This window comes from Anticarsia gemmatalis, chromosome 25 (assembly GCF_050436995.1).
Source record: "Anticarsia gemmatalis isolate Benzon Research Colony breed Stoneville strain chromosome 25, ilAntGemm2 primary, whole genome shotgun sequence".
Classification (NCBI taxonomy): domain Eukaryota; kingdom Metazoa; phylum Arthropoda; class Insecta; order Lepidoptera; family Erebidae; genus Anticarsia; species Anticarsia gemmatalis.
In genome coordinates this window covers 5,553,368-5,567,333 of record NC_134769.1, presented here as the reverse complement: position 1 = coordinate 5,567,333, position 13,966 = coordinate 5,553,368, and the positions used below count along the sequence as shown (strand labels likewise).

At 43.0% G+C, this 13,966-nt stretch overlaps 1 protein-coding gene across 1 annotated transcript in view; it reads right to left on the bottom strand.

Moving 5' to 3' along the window:
• bt (projectin protein bent) overlaps positions 1-13,966 on the bottom strand; it is a 126,355-nt gene that overhangs the window by 24,264 nt on the left and 88,125 nt on the right. The window contains exons 120-134 of the mRNA XM_076130848.1: positions 13,626-13,816; positions 13,166-13,280; positions 12,619-12,814; positions 12,028-12,246; positions 11,344-11,545; positions 10,682-10,826; positions 10,097-10,228; positions 9,433-9,646; positions 8,841-8,994; positions 8,144-8,380; positions 7,522-7,736; positions 2,051-7,259; positions 1,565-1,732; positions 964-1,116; positions 385-534 (exon numbers count right to left, since the gene is read on the bottom strand). Of these exons, the coding sequence (XP_075986963.1) occupies positions 385-534; positions 964-1,116; positions 1,565-1,732; positions 2,051-7,259; positions 7,522-7,736; positions 8,144-8,380; positions 8,841-8,994; positions 9,433-9,646; positions 10,097-10,228; positions 10,682-10,826; positions 11,344-11,545; positions 12,028-12,246; positions 12,619-12,814; positions 13,166-13,280; positions 13,626-13,816 (7,700 nt within the window). The remainder of the gene's footprint in view (positions 1-384; positions 535-963; positions 1,117-1,564; positions 1,733-2,050; positions 7,260-7,521; positions 7,737-8,143; positions 8,381-8,840; positions 8,995-9,432; positions 9,647-10,096; positions 10,229-10,681; positions 10,827-11,343; positions 11,546-12,027; positions 12,247-12,618; positions 12,815-13,165; positions 13,281-13,625; positions 13,817-13,966) is intronic.

Sequence of the window (13,966 nt, the reverse complement as noted above, 5' to 3'; positions counted from 1 at the left end):
GAAAATTTATAGATTTTCTAAAAAGAGAATCATCTCTTTCTAGAAAATCTATCAATGTTCAGTTCTCCTTTCGTAATTTTTTTAAAATTTAATGCATGTTTATTATGCGGCTAGATTTATGTAGTTCTAGTTTTAGTGATGTAAATCCCAGTAACTATGAGCTTATGATTGAAGTGTCATGACTAAAATCAGATTTGGTATTGCATTTTAGTTGCTATCAAATTGCTGAATATTGTAAACGAACATTTTAATTAAATATACTAAAATCTTTTAGATTTTTTAAATGTATGCTGCTTATGTAATGACACGTATACATGCCTTATTTTCTTCAATTTATATTTTTAATATAAACTAATTAGTCGTTGAATGGTATGGTGTAAATACCTTGGCAGTGATAGAATCGTCCATGGTCAACGGATCGGACACGCCGTACTGGTTCTCAGCGCGCACGCGGAACGTGTACTTGCGGTTCGGTTCCAGACCCATCACGTTGTAGTGGCAGTTGCGTACGAATGATGATATCTTCACCCATACCTGAAAATAACATAGATTATTAAGTTAAATATACTTCATATAACATATTGATGTTGAAGAAAACCAGATTTTTTACGCGAAAATATTGATTGTTATAACCAACACTAAAAAAATTGAAATTATAATATCCTTAACTTTACCATGAAATGGTATATTTTAAAATGCGGTTACAGAATAAGTAATACATAGAGTTAACTATGGCATTTCATACCCCGTTTTTTCGTTTTCGGAATGTTGTCAATCAAAAATTATAAAAAAATCGTAAAGTTTATTGTTTAAGCAATATAGTATTCAGAATGTATTATAGTATCCTGCGACCCGTTATAAACAATTTTCTTTAAACTATAACAACTACTTTTATAGCTGGTTTCATTTCAAAGCACCATGTTCTACAGTAGTATTTTTAAAATAGTTCTTAGGACTACTTACGCCACTGTTATCCATCTTCTCAACGACATAGTTAGTGATGGGTGAGCCGCCGTCGTCAAGCGGCGACTTCCACGACAGCGTGCACGTGTCCGGCGTGATGTCGTACGCGTCCATCGGACCTTGCGGCGGGCTTGGACGGTCTACTACCAGCACCTGGGGGACAACATATTGTTAGATTAATATAGCATATAGGTACAAAAGGGGGTTAGATTAATATCATTATGCTTAGCTACAGACGAGGGTATTTAATGTCAAAGTTTTGGGAAAAATTAAGTCGTATTCTGAGTGAAAGATTTATTTGTTTTAATGGTAACTATAAAGATAAACCTTCGTTTATCCCTTATAATTTTACGCATGAGTAAAAGTGGTGTAATAACAGAACTAGAGAAATAATAGGTATAGTTTCAAAATTGAAACATCTGTTCAAAATCTATTGTAAAAAACTTAAACGATCTATCCGAGCAATATATTTACGTATACAATTTACGATACAACCATTAAATTTTTTATAACATTCCAGAGTTTTCAAATATCAACCAAGATTATAGAAATAAGATTTTTTCCTTCGTAAATATTTTCTAAAGTTTAAAGTACTACTTACTCTGCAAGTAGCGCTATCCGAGCCCTCGCTGTTGACCAGCTGTATGGTGTAAGAGCCTGTGTCTGAGCGCTTGGCACTGGAGTTGTGGAACACGGTGTCCACGTCTGACGTCACGAACCTGATGCGGTTGTCCGGGAATACCTCGTCGTTGTTCACTATCCATGATACCTGGGGAACGAGGTAAAATATATATAGTAAGATAATGAAAAGTTAGAAGAATGAAATCTATTTTAATCATGTTCAAGAAGTCTTAATTCCTATGACTAAGATAAATCGTTACGGTTTTAAATGCACTAGGTTTCGGATACAAGTATTATTTGGGTTTGAGATGGTTTAAGATATCCGAATCAGTCTAAGTTTTGACCACTTATTAAGATTTTATAAGCGCTATCATGCAAGCATTTATTACTCTACAAATATTTTGTTTATGACCATCCATAGTGAAAAATTTCAAATCAAGGTGAAATAAAAATGTGGGTAACTCACCTTCGGCCTCGGGTTGCCAGTGAAGGGTACAGTGATCTTGATCTCCTCTCCAGCAATAACGGTGATATCCCTGAGGCTGAGGTCCGAGGTGATCTTCGGGCTGTTGGGCGGCGCACGAGCCCTGATGGCATCAGAGCTGGCTGACCAGCCTCCCTGTCCAGCAGCGTTGATAGCCGCCACACGGAACTCATACTCGTGGTTCTCGATCAATCCAGTCACCTTGTATGTCGTGTCAGGAATATGAGCGTGAGACGCCTTCGTCCACTTATCTTCAGTGATCAGCCTCTTTTCAACGACGTAGCCAGTGATTGGCGAGCCGCCGTCGTGACGTGGCTTCGTCCAGGTAATTGTAATAGACGATTCTGTGGTCTCCACAGACCTTGGTGCTCCAGGCGGGCCAGGAGGATCGAACGGATGTCTCGCCTTAATAGGCTCCGTTGTCTGCGCTGGGTCAGATTGACCGTATTGGTTCTCAGCCATGACCCTGAACTCATAATCCCTGCCGACAGCCAAGTTCTTCACGCGTAAGAACGGTGTTGTAACGTAGCCAGATACCTTGGTCCAGTTGGCAGACCTGGCTTCACGTCTTTCGACGACGTAGTTGGTGATCTCACCGCCACCGTTGTCTTTCGGTGGGTTCCAGTACAATGTAAGAGCTTCACCCTCGAACTCATCAGCGCGGAGGTTCTCAGGCTTAGCTGGCCTGTCCAGTACGCGAACGTTAATAGTAGCTGTGTCGTATCCAGATGGATTGCGCAGCTGCAGGCGGTATTGTCCACCGTCTGACCTCTTGGCGTTCTTGACCACAAGAGAAGCAGACTCTGGTGTGATCTTCTGGAATATTCTCGAGTCACCTTCAACATCAAGCAAGTTGTCGTCGGCGAACCATTGAGCTGTTGGTTGCGGGAAGCCAGTGTATGGCACGTGAATGGAGAAGTCCTCTCCAGCGCGCACTGTGATGTCCCTGACTCCGCCAAGGTCCATGCATGGTTTGTTCGGCTGTTCAGCGATAGTGATGTCGCTAGTTGGCTTGCTAGGATCTGACCTGCCAACATCGTTGACTGCGATGATCCTGAACTGGTATTCAGCGCCTTCAGTGAGCTTAGGTACAGTGTGAATAAGGCTCGGGATAGGTACATCATTGACGTCCTTCCAGTCCTTGTCGCCCTTGCCCTTCTGTTGGATGATGTAGCCTTTGATCTTGGAGCCACCATCGCTCTTCGGTGGCCTCCAGGATAGTGTGACGGAGTCCTTCGATACTCTGTCTGGTTTAGGTGCTTCAGGCGCGCTAGGCTTAAGACGTTGAGTCTCAGCTGTGATAGGCTCGGTCGGCTTGCTGGGCTTGCCGGGTCCGGCTTCGTTGACAGCGATGACGCGGAACTCGTACTTGTTACCTTCACGAAGGTCAGATACTGTGTAGCACGTGTTAGGCGTGGGGTAGTTGTTAGCCCTGACCCATTCGCCTCCGCGTTCTCTCTTTTCAACAATGTATCCAGTGATAGGCTTGCCTCCACAGTTCGCTGGCGGCTGCCATTCCAGTGAGCAGCTGTTGGAGCTGTATCCGGTAATCTTGGGCGTGTCTGGCGCATCTGGTGGGTCGAATGGTGACTTGGCCACAATAGGCTTGCTCTCCAATGGGTCTGATACTCCGTACAGATTCTCAGCACGTACCCTGAAGACGTATTTCTTGCCTTCAGTGAGGTTCTTGACAGTAAACGAGCATTTAGGACAGAAGCCAGCGACAGTTCTCCAGTCGTTGACTCCAAACTCAGAGACCTCGACGACGTATCCAGTGATCTCTGAACCACCGTCGTCAGTTGGTGGCTGCCAGCTGAGGCTGACAGCGTCATGAGTGACAGGTTGGCAAAGCAGAGGTCCTTTAGGCACTCCAGGCTTGTCAACAACGATGACCTCGATGTCAGCAGAGTCCTTGCCGTGTGCGTTGGATGCTGTGATAGTGTATTTGCCAGCATCCTCCCTGACAGACTTCTCAATGGACAGTTTGGTCTCATCGTTCTTGGTCTCAGCAGACATTCTGTGCGAGTGTACCAACGGTACTGATCCCTTGGTCCAGGAGATAGTTGGAGTAGGTGCTCCAGAAATTGGAATGTTGATATTGATGGGTTCTCCGGCGCGAACCTTGATCTTCTTGCCGATGAGGTGGTCCAAGTTGAGCTTGGGCTTCTCCTTCATTGGCTTGGCGATGAAGACGTTTGATGGGTCGGAAGGCTGGCCAGGTCCGGCAGCATTAACCGCCGATACTCTGTATTCGTACTGGTGACCTTCCTGTACCCTGTCATCGTTGTATTCGCTGAACTTGACCGGGTCCTTGTTCAGTTTGATCCAGCGGCCAGTAGCCTTATCTCTCCTCTCGACGTCGTATCCAAGGATGTTTGATCCTCCATTGGAGATAGGTGAAGACCATCTAATCTTAATGTGGTCCTTGTCTGCGGACACCAGCTCTGGCTTGCCAGGCTTGCCAGGTACTGTGTACTGGTTCTTGGCCACAATAGGCTTGTCAGTGACCAGAGGTTCTGAGCGTCCTTGCAGATTCTCAGCGAATACTCTGAATTCGTATTTGGTACCTTCAGTCAACCTGGGTACTGTAGCGTGGTTGTATTTCGGGTTGATGTATGTGACAGCTGGTACCCAGCCGCCTCCGTGAGTAAGATCTCTCTTCTCAATGACGTAAGCAGTCAGCTCGCTGCCGCCATTGTCCTTGGGTGGTTTCCAGGACAGTGTGACGGACTGTGCAGTGATCTCCTCGTATGTGAACGGTGGTTCCGGAGGTGCGGGCACATCCAGAACAATCACCTCGAAACTACCTTCATCAGTACCTGAGTCGTTCTTCAGTTTCAAGTTGTATTTGCCAGCGTCTGACCTCTTGCAGTTAACTGTGTGGACAATAGTATGGTGTCCGACAGACGTGACTGTTGTCCTTTCGTTGGCCAGGACAGGCTTGCCGTCCAAAGTCCATGTGACCTCAGGAATAGGCTCTCCAATAAAGTCGATGTCGATGTGGAAGATGAGACCAGCCTTGATGCGCACCTCCTTAAGAGGAGTGAGGATCTTAGGCGCAACGAAGCGGTCCTTGGCCGTGATGACGTCAGAAGGCTCGCTAGGCTCCGACTGTCCAGCTTGGTTTACAGCGATGACGCGGAACTCATAGTCCTGACCTTCAGTAAGGTCTGGTACTGTAGCCTTGGTCTTGCCTGCAGGCACGTGGGCAGCATTCACCCAGTACGGGCTGCCCTTCTCCTTCTTCTGTACAATGTAGCCAGTGATGGGTGCTCCACCATCTGACTTGGGTTTCTCCCATTCCAAGTCAACGTGGTTCTTGCTCCAGTCGGTAGCCTTAGGCTTGCCAGGAGCTGAAGGCTCATCAAATTCGTTCTTCGCGACAATAGCACGGTCAAGCTCCAATGGCTCTGATTGTCCGATGGCATTCACAGCACTGACCCTGAACAGGTATTCCTTCATGTGGATCAGCCTTGTCACGTTGTGAGACAAGTATGTGCTCATGCCAGCATCCGCCCATGTACCACGGGACAGGTCCATCTTCTCAATAACGTAGTGGAGAATTGGTGATCCACCATCGTCCAATGGTACCTTCCATGACAACGAGCATGACTCCTTGGTAACGTCAGATACAACCAAAGGCTTCTCAGGCCTGGAAGGCTTGTCTAATACAGTGACTTGAGCTGATGCTGAGCAGACTCCAAGGTCATTCTTCAGGGTAAGTTTGTAAACGCCTCCATCGGCTCTGACGGAGAATGGAATGTCTAAAATGACCCTGTTGTGCAAAATCTGGATTTCAATCCTGTCAGATGGGTGTACCACCTTTCCGTTGATCTGCCATTCCACTGTAGGCTTCGGTGAAGCTTCCATGGGTATTTCGTATTGTATTCTCTGTCCAGCCTTGACAGTCTTGTCAGCCAAGAGCGTTTTGTCGAAGTGTGGTGCGCAGAACCTGGCCTTAGCCACTTGTGGTGTGGAAGCGTCGCTAGGTTCTCCATTGCCAGCCTTGTTGACCGCAATGACCCTGAACTCGTACTCTTCGCCTTCGGTCAGGCCAGGTACTGTGGCTTTGGTCTGGTTACCAGGGACGGTAGCAGCTACCTCCCAAGGTCCGTACTTCTTCTTAGCCTCAATAATGTATCCAGTGATAGGAGATCCACCATCCTTCTTAGGTGGAACCCATTCGATGTCCATATGGTCCTTGTCCCAGTCCTTGACAACAGGTGTGCCAGGTTTGTCTGGTGTACCGTAAGGATCCTTGGCTGTGATTGGCTCGTGGCCAGTCAGAGGAGTCGACTCTCCATGTTTGTTCACAGCTTTCACACGGAAGTTGTAATCGTGTCCTTCGATCAAATGGTCGATCCTGATGCTGCAGGCTTGGACTTCTCCAGCCGGGATCCATCTCATATTCTCCTGGTCCATCTTTTCGACGACGTAGTGAGTGATTTCGCAACCACCGTCATCCTTGGGTGGCTTCCAGCGAAGTGTACAGCCAGACTTGGTGATGTCATCAGCACGCAGAGGACCTTCAGGCGGCAGAGGTACATCCATGACAGTGATCTTGACCGTCGCTGAGTCTGTTCCGTTGATGTTCCTAGCCTTAAGAGTGTAAGTACCGGAGTCTCCTCTCTTGGCATCAATAACACGAATCTTAGTGCTGTGTGTGTCTGATACAACCTTGAATCTGTCGTTGTTCATGACGAGGTTATCATTGTGGAACCATTCCTTGGTCGGAGTAGGTTCACCAGCGACCGGCACGTCCAGGTCGAAGTTCTGTCCAACCTTGATCTTGATGTCGAACATGAAGTTCCTGTCGATCTTGGGAGCCAAGTTCTTTGGTCTCGCGAGGTGTGGGCCGGTGCCATCGCTGGGCTCGCCCTTGCCTGCTTTGTTGATAGCTCGGACGCGGAACTCGTAGGTGTTTCCTTCGATAAGGTCGGGTACTTTGCCGGTAGTGACGTCACCCTCGACTGTGGCGCATTCTTCCCAGTCGGGAGCGAAACGGTCCTTCTTCTCAATGACGTAGCCGGTGATGGGTGCTCCACCATCGGTCTCTGGTCTGGTCCATTCAAGCTCGACGAAGTCCCTGTCGAAGTCCTTGATCTTTGGTGTTCCAGGCTTGCCGGCGACGTCGAACGGATTCTTCGCTTCGGTCGCGTGTGGTGTGGTAAGAGGCTCGGACTTGCCTTGCCTGTGGAAGAGAAAAGGGGATAATTAATATCATTCCACATCATTTATGTATTTAACATTTTGTTTTAGGCATTCAGTTAAACCATAATTTTTAATCAGTATATTTCATACCACTACTTTTCATTACCATCATCATAGTATAGTTTTAATAGCAACAAAGACTTACTTTATTTTTATCTAACCATCCAACATTATAACAAAAATCTACAAGTTGGAAATATTTTTTAAAGTTCTATAACAAGCTTATAAAAATGTCGACTTACCTATTAACGGCCCTGACTCTGAACTTGTATTTATGTCCAGGAGTAAGTCCGTCTACGGCGAGGCTGGTCTTGGGCCCGTCGGTCTCGCCGGCGGTGACCCAGCGGCCGGTGGCCTCGTCCATGCGCTCCACGATGTACTTGTCGATAGGCTGGCCGCCGTCGTCGGCGGGCGGGTTCCACGATAACTTGGCACCGTTGGCGTGGACGTCTGATACCTAGGGTAGAATTAACAAATGAGTATATGGAACTTTTAAAGGAGTAGTTTTATTGAAAGGACTTGACACTAAAACGCAATGAAAACTAAAATAGCTGCTATCAATTTTTTTTTTGGGAATATACGTCATTTATAATGCGAAAAGCAGAATTTAATTGTATACTATATCTAAAATTTTAAGTTTATCTGTACTTTTGGAAGAGTACGAGACATTTTAATACTGAATAACATGACAAATGAATTAACCTTAACGTCAAAAAGGTCTTCATTTCTCTTCTAAAACTTATTATACCTTCAAAGAGATAAGTTAAAAAATCTGTGGAATTTTCTTTTAAATTACAAAACCAATAATCAGTTTCCAATCTATTACCCTAAAAATAACTGAATATTCAAATATAGGCTACAAACCTTAAGAGGTCCTCCAGGCGGGCTAGGCACATCGAGCACGATGACCTCAACCTCGGCCACATCCTTGCCGTTGGTGTTCTCAGCCGTGATAGTGTATCTACCGCTGTCGGCCCTCCTCGCCGTCTTGCAGTTCAACTTAGTGTTGTAGTCAGAGTGCTGTACTTTGACGTCACCGCCAGTCTTGACTTCCTTCTTGGCGAGGAACCATTTGGTTTCTGGCATGGGTTCACCGGTAACCTGAGGAAAGGTTGTTATTAATATAGGTTGATAAGTTTTGATAGTAAAGGCTTGAGTGTTAGTTCTTACCATTTTGGTTTAAATCCAAGTTAGCGTAAAAACAAAATAAAGTTTATTGTTAATTATTGTCGTAGAGTCAACAGATAATGAATTTTTTATTATGACAATTTTTCGATTAATTAGTTTGACATTTTGCGGGTAAACGGTTATGCAAAATATGCCAAATCGTCATATTTTTTCTTTAAATAATTAAATTATACTATTATGCAATTAAAAGTTATTATTCAGTTTTGAATAAATAAAATTGTATAGGAAAAATAAAAAATCGGCTTTTTAAAAAGATTAATCAAAGAGCAATGTTATTAGAAATAGTTTCAATATACCACTTAACGTTACATACCTATAGTAGCACTAGATAAATTAATAGACTATAAACTATAATACCATAATAATGCCTCACCTTGACATCGAATCCGAACTTCTGTCCGACCTTGATCTTGATATCGATGAGGTTGGTCCTGTCGATCTTGGGCGCCAGGTTCCTGGGCTTGGCCACGATCGGGTGTGTGCTGTCGCTAGGCTCACCTGGACCCGCCTTGTTTACTGCGCGGACCCTGGGTAAAGAGAAACAAGAAAATTAGATAAAGCAGGGATGAAGAGTGGACTAATTTAAGGCAAATGATGTCAGAGTAATAGTCATAAGTGAAATTGTAATGAGTTTTTTTAAGGGATTTTTGTATGTAGAAGCAAGAGTAAAATAAAATGATTTTGTTCAACAATAATTGATTTATCAGTTTTCACAACATCAAGATATACAATTTGCTAGTCTATACTGATATTAATGCAAAAGTCTGTCTGTCCGTCTGTGTGTTACGCTTTTATGGCTAAAATACTGAACCGGTTTCAGATGAAATTTGAAACATTTTATGAGACCTTCGATAATAATAATATATGAAATTACTGCTGGCCAAGCTGCGAACATTGGATGATCTAATATACTAAAATGATTATTTTTTGAATGAGTCATTTGTTTTATAAAAGTTCCACGTTACCTGAACTCATAAGTCTGTCCTTCAATAAGGTCAGGTACAGTGCAGTTGGTCTTATCGGCCGGCACTTCGAGCGCCTTCTCCCAGTTGCCGAACTTGTCCTTCTTCTCCACGATGTACCCCTCGATGGGCGCGCCGCCGTCCTCGCGGGGCGGGGTCCACTTGAGGTCCACGTGGTCCTTGTCCCAGTCCGTCACGCTCGGCGTGCCTGGCGCACCTGCGGAAAGAAAATGGTTTGATTATTGTACTTTGTACAATAGGGAATTTTGAAAACTATATGGGAAATTGTAAAGCAAAAAGGTGGAGGAGAAAGATCAGGAAGGCTGGCCACACTACCAGAAGAGAGAGAGAGAGAGAGAGAGAACAATAGCTAATTTTGTGACTTTTCGAAACTATTTTTTTTTTGAGATTTATTTTTATTTGTAATGAAAGTCGTTTTGAGTGAAACTTTATGATGAGTATGAAAACTATTCATATTTTTGGTTTCTTTATGTCAATACCTATTTTCCAATCTCAATAAGACAGTATCATTCATTTCTGAAGTATAAGAATGTATCTAGTATGAGATATAACCGAAAGCGAACTATTGTTGCATTGGATCTTGTAAACTCATGAATTATTTTAATATTTTTATATTATGTTAAGTTATTATATAAATAATTCTTACCAGGCTCGTCGAAGGGATTCTTGGCGATGATGGACTCTTCAGAAGTGAGTGGCTCAGACTCGCCCTCCGAGTTCACGGCGGACACGCGGAACCTGTACTCTTTGCCGGGAGTCAAACCAGTCACATCGCACTCTGGAAAGTGAAAAAAAAAATACATTTTAGTAAAACGTTTTGTTAATTTTTTGTGCGCCATAATTGTTATGATTTAGTTTCCAATAAACTAAAATTTTTAAAGATCGGACTAAGTGGCGTTTTCTGGTCGTTTCGACCCCTATGGGAAGAAAGCATGTTTTTTATATATGTAAACAAAACTATAGTTGTGTTTTTTTTAAGTAATTTGCCATTGTGACAAATAAATTGATTTTCTACATTTGGCATGAACTACCGACCGCCTAAAATTACTTGAAAAACAGAGGGGCGTTGTTCAGCTTTTCAAACAAAATTGGCTTATAGCTACTTAGTTGTAAATAGTACAAAAACAAATTCAGCAAAGTATATAAAATTGTCCGTCAGGTAGTTCATCTCATTATTAACACTATACTAGAATATAATCGTAAATTGTAAAATATAGTCGCTTCTACTCACTAGGCTCATCAGACCGTGCGCACGGCACCCAGCAGCCAGTCTCTGTGTCCAGCTTGTCCACCTGGTAGTACTCGATGGGCGCTCCGCCGTCGTCCTTGGGACGCTTCCACTTGAGGGTCGCACCCTCTTTGTGCACGTCCGAAATCTAAACAACAGAGAATTGGGACGTTAGATTATGTTACAAATTGTATTCAAATGCAATTTTTTACCGCTAACTATTTAGTGGTCTAAAAAACTAGCGATAAAATAAAAATAGATAAATGATGACAAAATATTATTATCGAGGACATTCTTATGAACAGAGCAGGTACGATATTTCTAATACTTTTGAGTCATCAAAAAATCTTAAAGGCTGTTAGTTGAATTTGACGTTATTGCCTTGCATGCCTAAAATTTGTTTAAAAAACATTTATTGAGGGCATGCAAAGTACCCAACCCGCACTTGGCCAGCGTGGTGGACTCAAGGCCTAACCCCTCCCTCATTACGGGAGAAGACCCTTGCCCAGCAGTGGGACATTAATGGGTTAAATTTATTTATTTATTTAATTTATTATTGGGAAAAGGCGTCATTTTATAAAGTTAAGTTAATCTTATAACAATCTCTTTCACAATTTAGATTTAATCTTTGTAGTACTCTAGATAGTATTAATTATTTTACATACCTGCAGCGGTCCCTCAGGTTTAGCCGGCTTATCAGTGACCAGCACATTGATGGTGACAGTGTCCTTGCCGCTGGAGTTGACCGCCGTCACGGTGTACTCGCCGGAGTCGTCCCGGCGCACCGGGCGGATCACCAGCTTCGTGAAGTACTCCGGACTGTCGATGGTGACTGCCTTTGATGGACGGAGCGGCATGTTCTGGTATCTGAGGGGAAATTGATTTGTAAGTAAAGTTCGTGAGTAACTTCTGTTTTAAATAGAAATGACGGAGTAAAATGATGATGTTTAGTATTAGTATAAATTGTAAACTTTTGCAAGCTATCATAAAATTAAAATTGTGTTTTTTGTATAAGATTACAGCTAGTAGTAAGATTTGAATGTCATTAGAATTATCATTGCCAAGAGTACTATCGTCTCCGTATCACAAACTTAGTACGCGAGTTATGTGTAAACGCCATTGGCGACATATATTACAATTACAATATATTATCAAGCCGCGCCATGACACGTTTTCAATATTCTAGCTATAATTATTATTCTAGCTAGATCGATCAGCAGTAAGATCAGAATGCCTTAGCATTATTTGTGTCTATAAACAATAAGACTACATATTTATAGCTCTCTTCGTAGCTTTGAAATTCAAAAATAAAGTAGATAAGTAAGTATATAAGTAGTATTATAATCTACCTCCATTCCACAGCCGGTGCAGGCTCGCCAGTGATGGCGGCTTCCATCTTGAGCGTAGATCCGGCGGACAGCGTGACATCGCGCAGGTGTCTGCGGTCGATCTTCGGAGCCAGGAAGCGCGGCTTGGCCAGGAAGTTCTTGCTGGCATCCGACGGCTTCGACTGGCCGGCTTTGTTGATCGCGATCACGCGGAACTGGTACTCGTTGCCTTCGATTAAACTGGAAGATAATTTTATAGGTTAGTTTTTTGTAAGGTTTCTCTTTTTAGGAATACATCAGCGTGGGACACAACAGTAAGCCATGCACTTCTACATTATGCCTGTATGCCGCTTCTATTTCGTTTTTATTTATTTTTGTGTCGCAACACATAAAACGTTTCAGTTTTTGACATGAAAAGCTTGGAGATTTTTTGATATTCAGGACTAAGAACTGTTATAATTTCATCCGTTATAATAAAATACAACTAAGAGTGTTATGATAGAGTTTAAAACTAGCATATTATACTATAACTTTTATAACATTTTACTCAACTAATGGCGAGTATATTTTTGAAATATTCGAGATAAGTTTAGTATAAACTAAAACTCTTACCCATTGACAGTAGCAGTAGGCGTGGGCGTGTGTGTCTCCACAGCCTTCTCCCAGAGCGGGCTGTACTTGTCCTTCTTCTCCACGATGTAGCCGATGATGGGCGAGCCGCCGTCCGACAGCGGCGCCTCCCACTTGAGGTCCACGTGGCTCGCCGACCAGTCGTCTGGGACTGGCGTGCCGGGCGCGTCGGGCACGGCTGCAAGGGGACATTGTAGGTTATTATTGATTGTAGCAAAATATAGACTTGTCTTCTGTTTGCTTTATGCAAGATTTTACAGCAGATCTGAACAATTAAAAACGAGTAGTAGGATGAGAAAAATTACATCAATTGCATTTTCAGGAACGTTATAATTTGTTTAAATTCAACCGGACGCACCTATGAAGCGTCAAAATTATTCTTCAAATCGTGTTTAGAAACATGGTCAGAGATTCCTCTTTTTTAGTGATTAGACCATCAGAACAAAATTATTTTTATAACGATTAAAAATTTCTACATACCATTCTTCGACAATGACAAAATAGCTATATTTATATTTTTAGTACTTACTGTAAGGATCCTTGGCGATGATGGAGCCGAATGTCTCGAGCGGCTCAGACTCGCCCTCCTTGTTGATCGCCTTCACACGGAACTTGTACTCGTGTCCAGGGATCAGACCATCAACCTGATACAAGAAAAACATAATTTGTTGTAAATATAACTCGCCATTGTTCATTATATATTTTAACTGACTTTTTCAAGGTAAGCATATTTTAACTAATATTTTGTACTTGTTTTATTTATTTACCAGGTAAGACTAGCAGCAGCTCTTTTTTACAACGTTTAAGTACTATGTACTAAAATTAACGAATGTATTATTTTCAGAACTGCGACGGACTTATTAACCCACAGGATTTGGTAATTAAAGTTTTTAACCATTATATGTATTTATGAGTATTTATCAAAAAACTATATTGTGAACGTAACTACAGGGTGTTTTCAAAAACAATTTTTTTATAAATTTATTTACCTCCATCTCCGGCACATTGCCGTGCGTCTTGCCGACCGGCAGCCAGGTGCCGGTCTCGGTGTCGTACTTCTCCACGAGGTAGGCGTCGATGGGCTCGCCGCCGTCGTCCTTGGGCCGCTTCCACGTCAGCTTGCAGCCGTCCTTGTGTATGTCCGACACTTCCAGGGGACCCTCCGGTTTGTCGGGTTTGGCTGGAAATTAAGATAAAGTTTATAATAAACGTAACAATTCGTTGGGAGTACTGCATAATCTATAATGTTTTCCTAAGTAGATAGATAGATAACGTCGACTGTTAACTAGATTCTATTCCCACTTTAAAAAATAACTTAAGATTCACATTA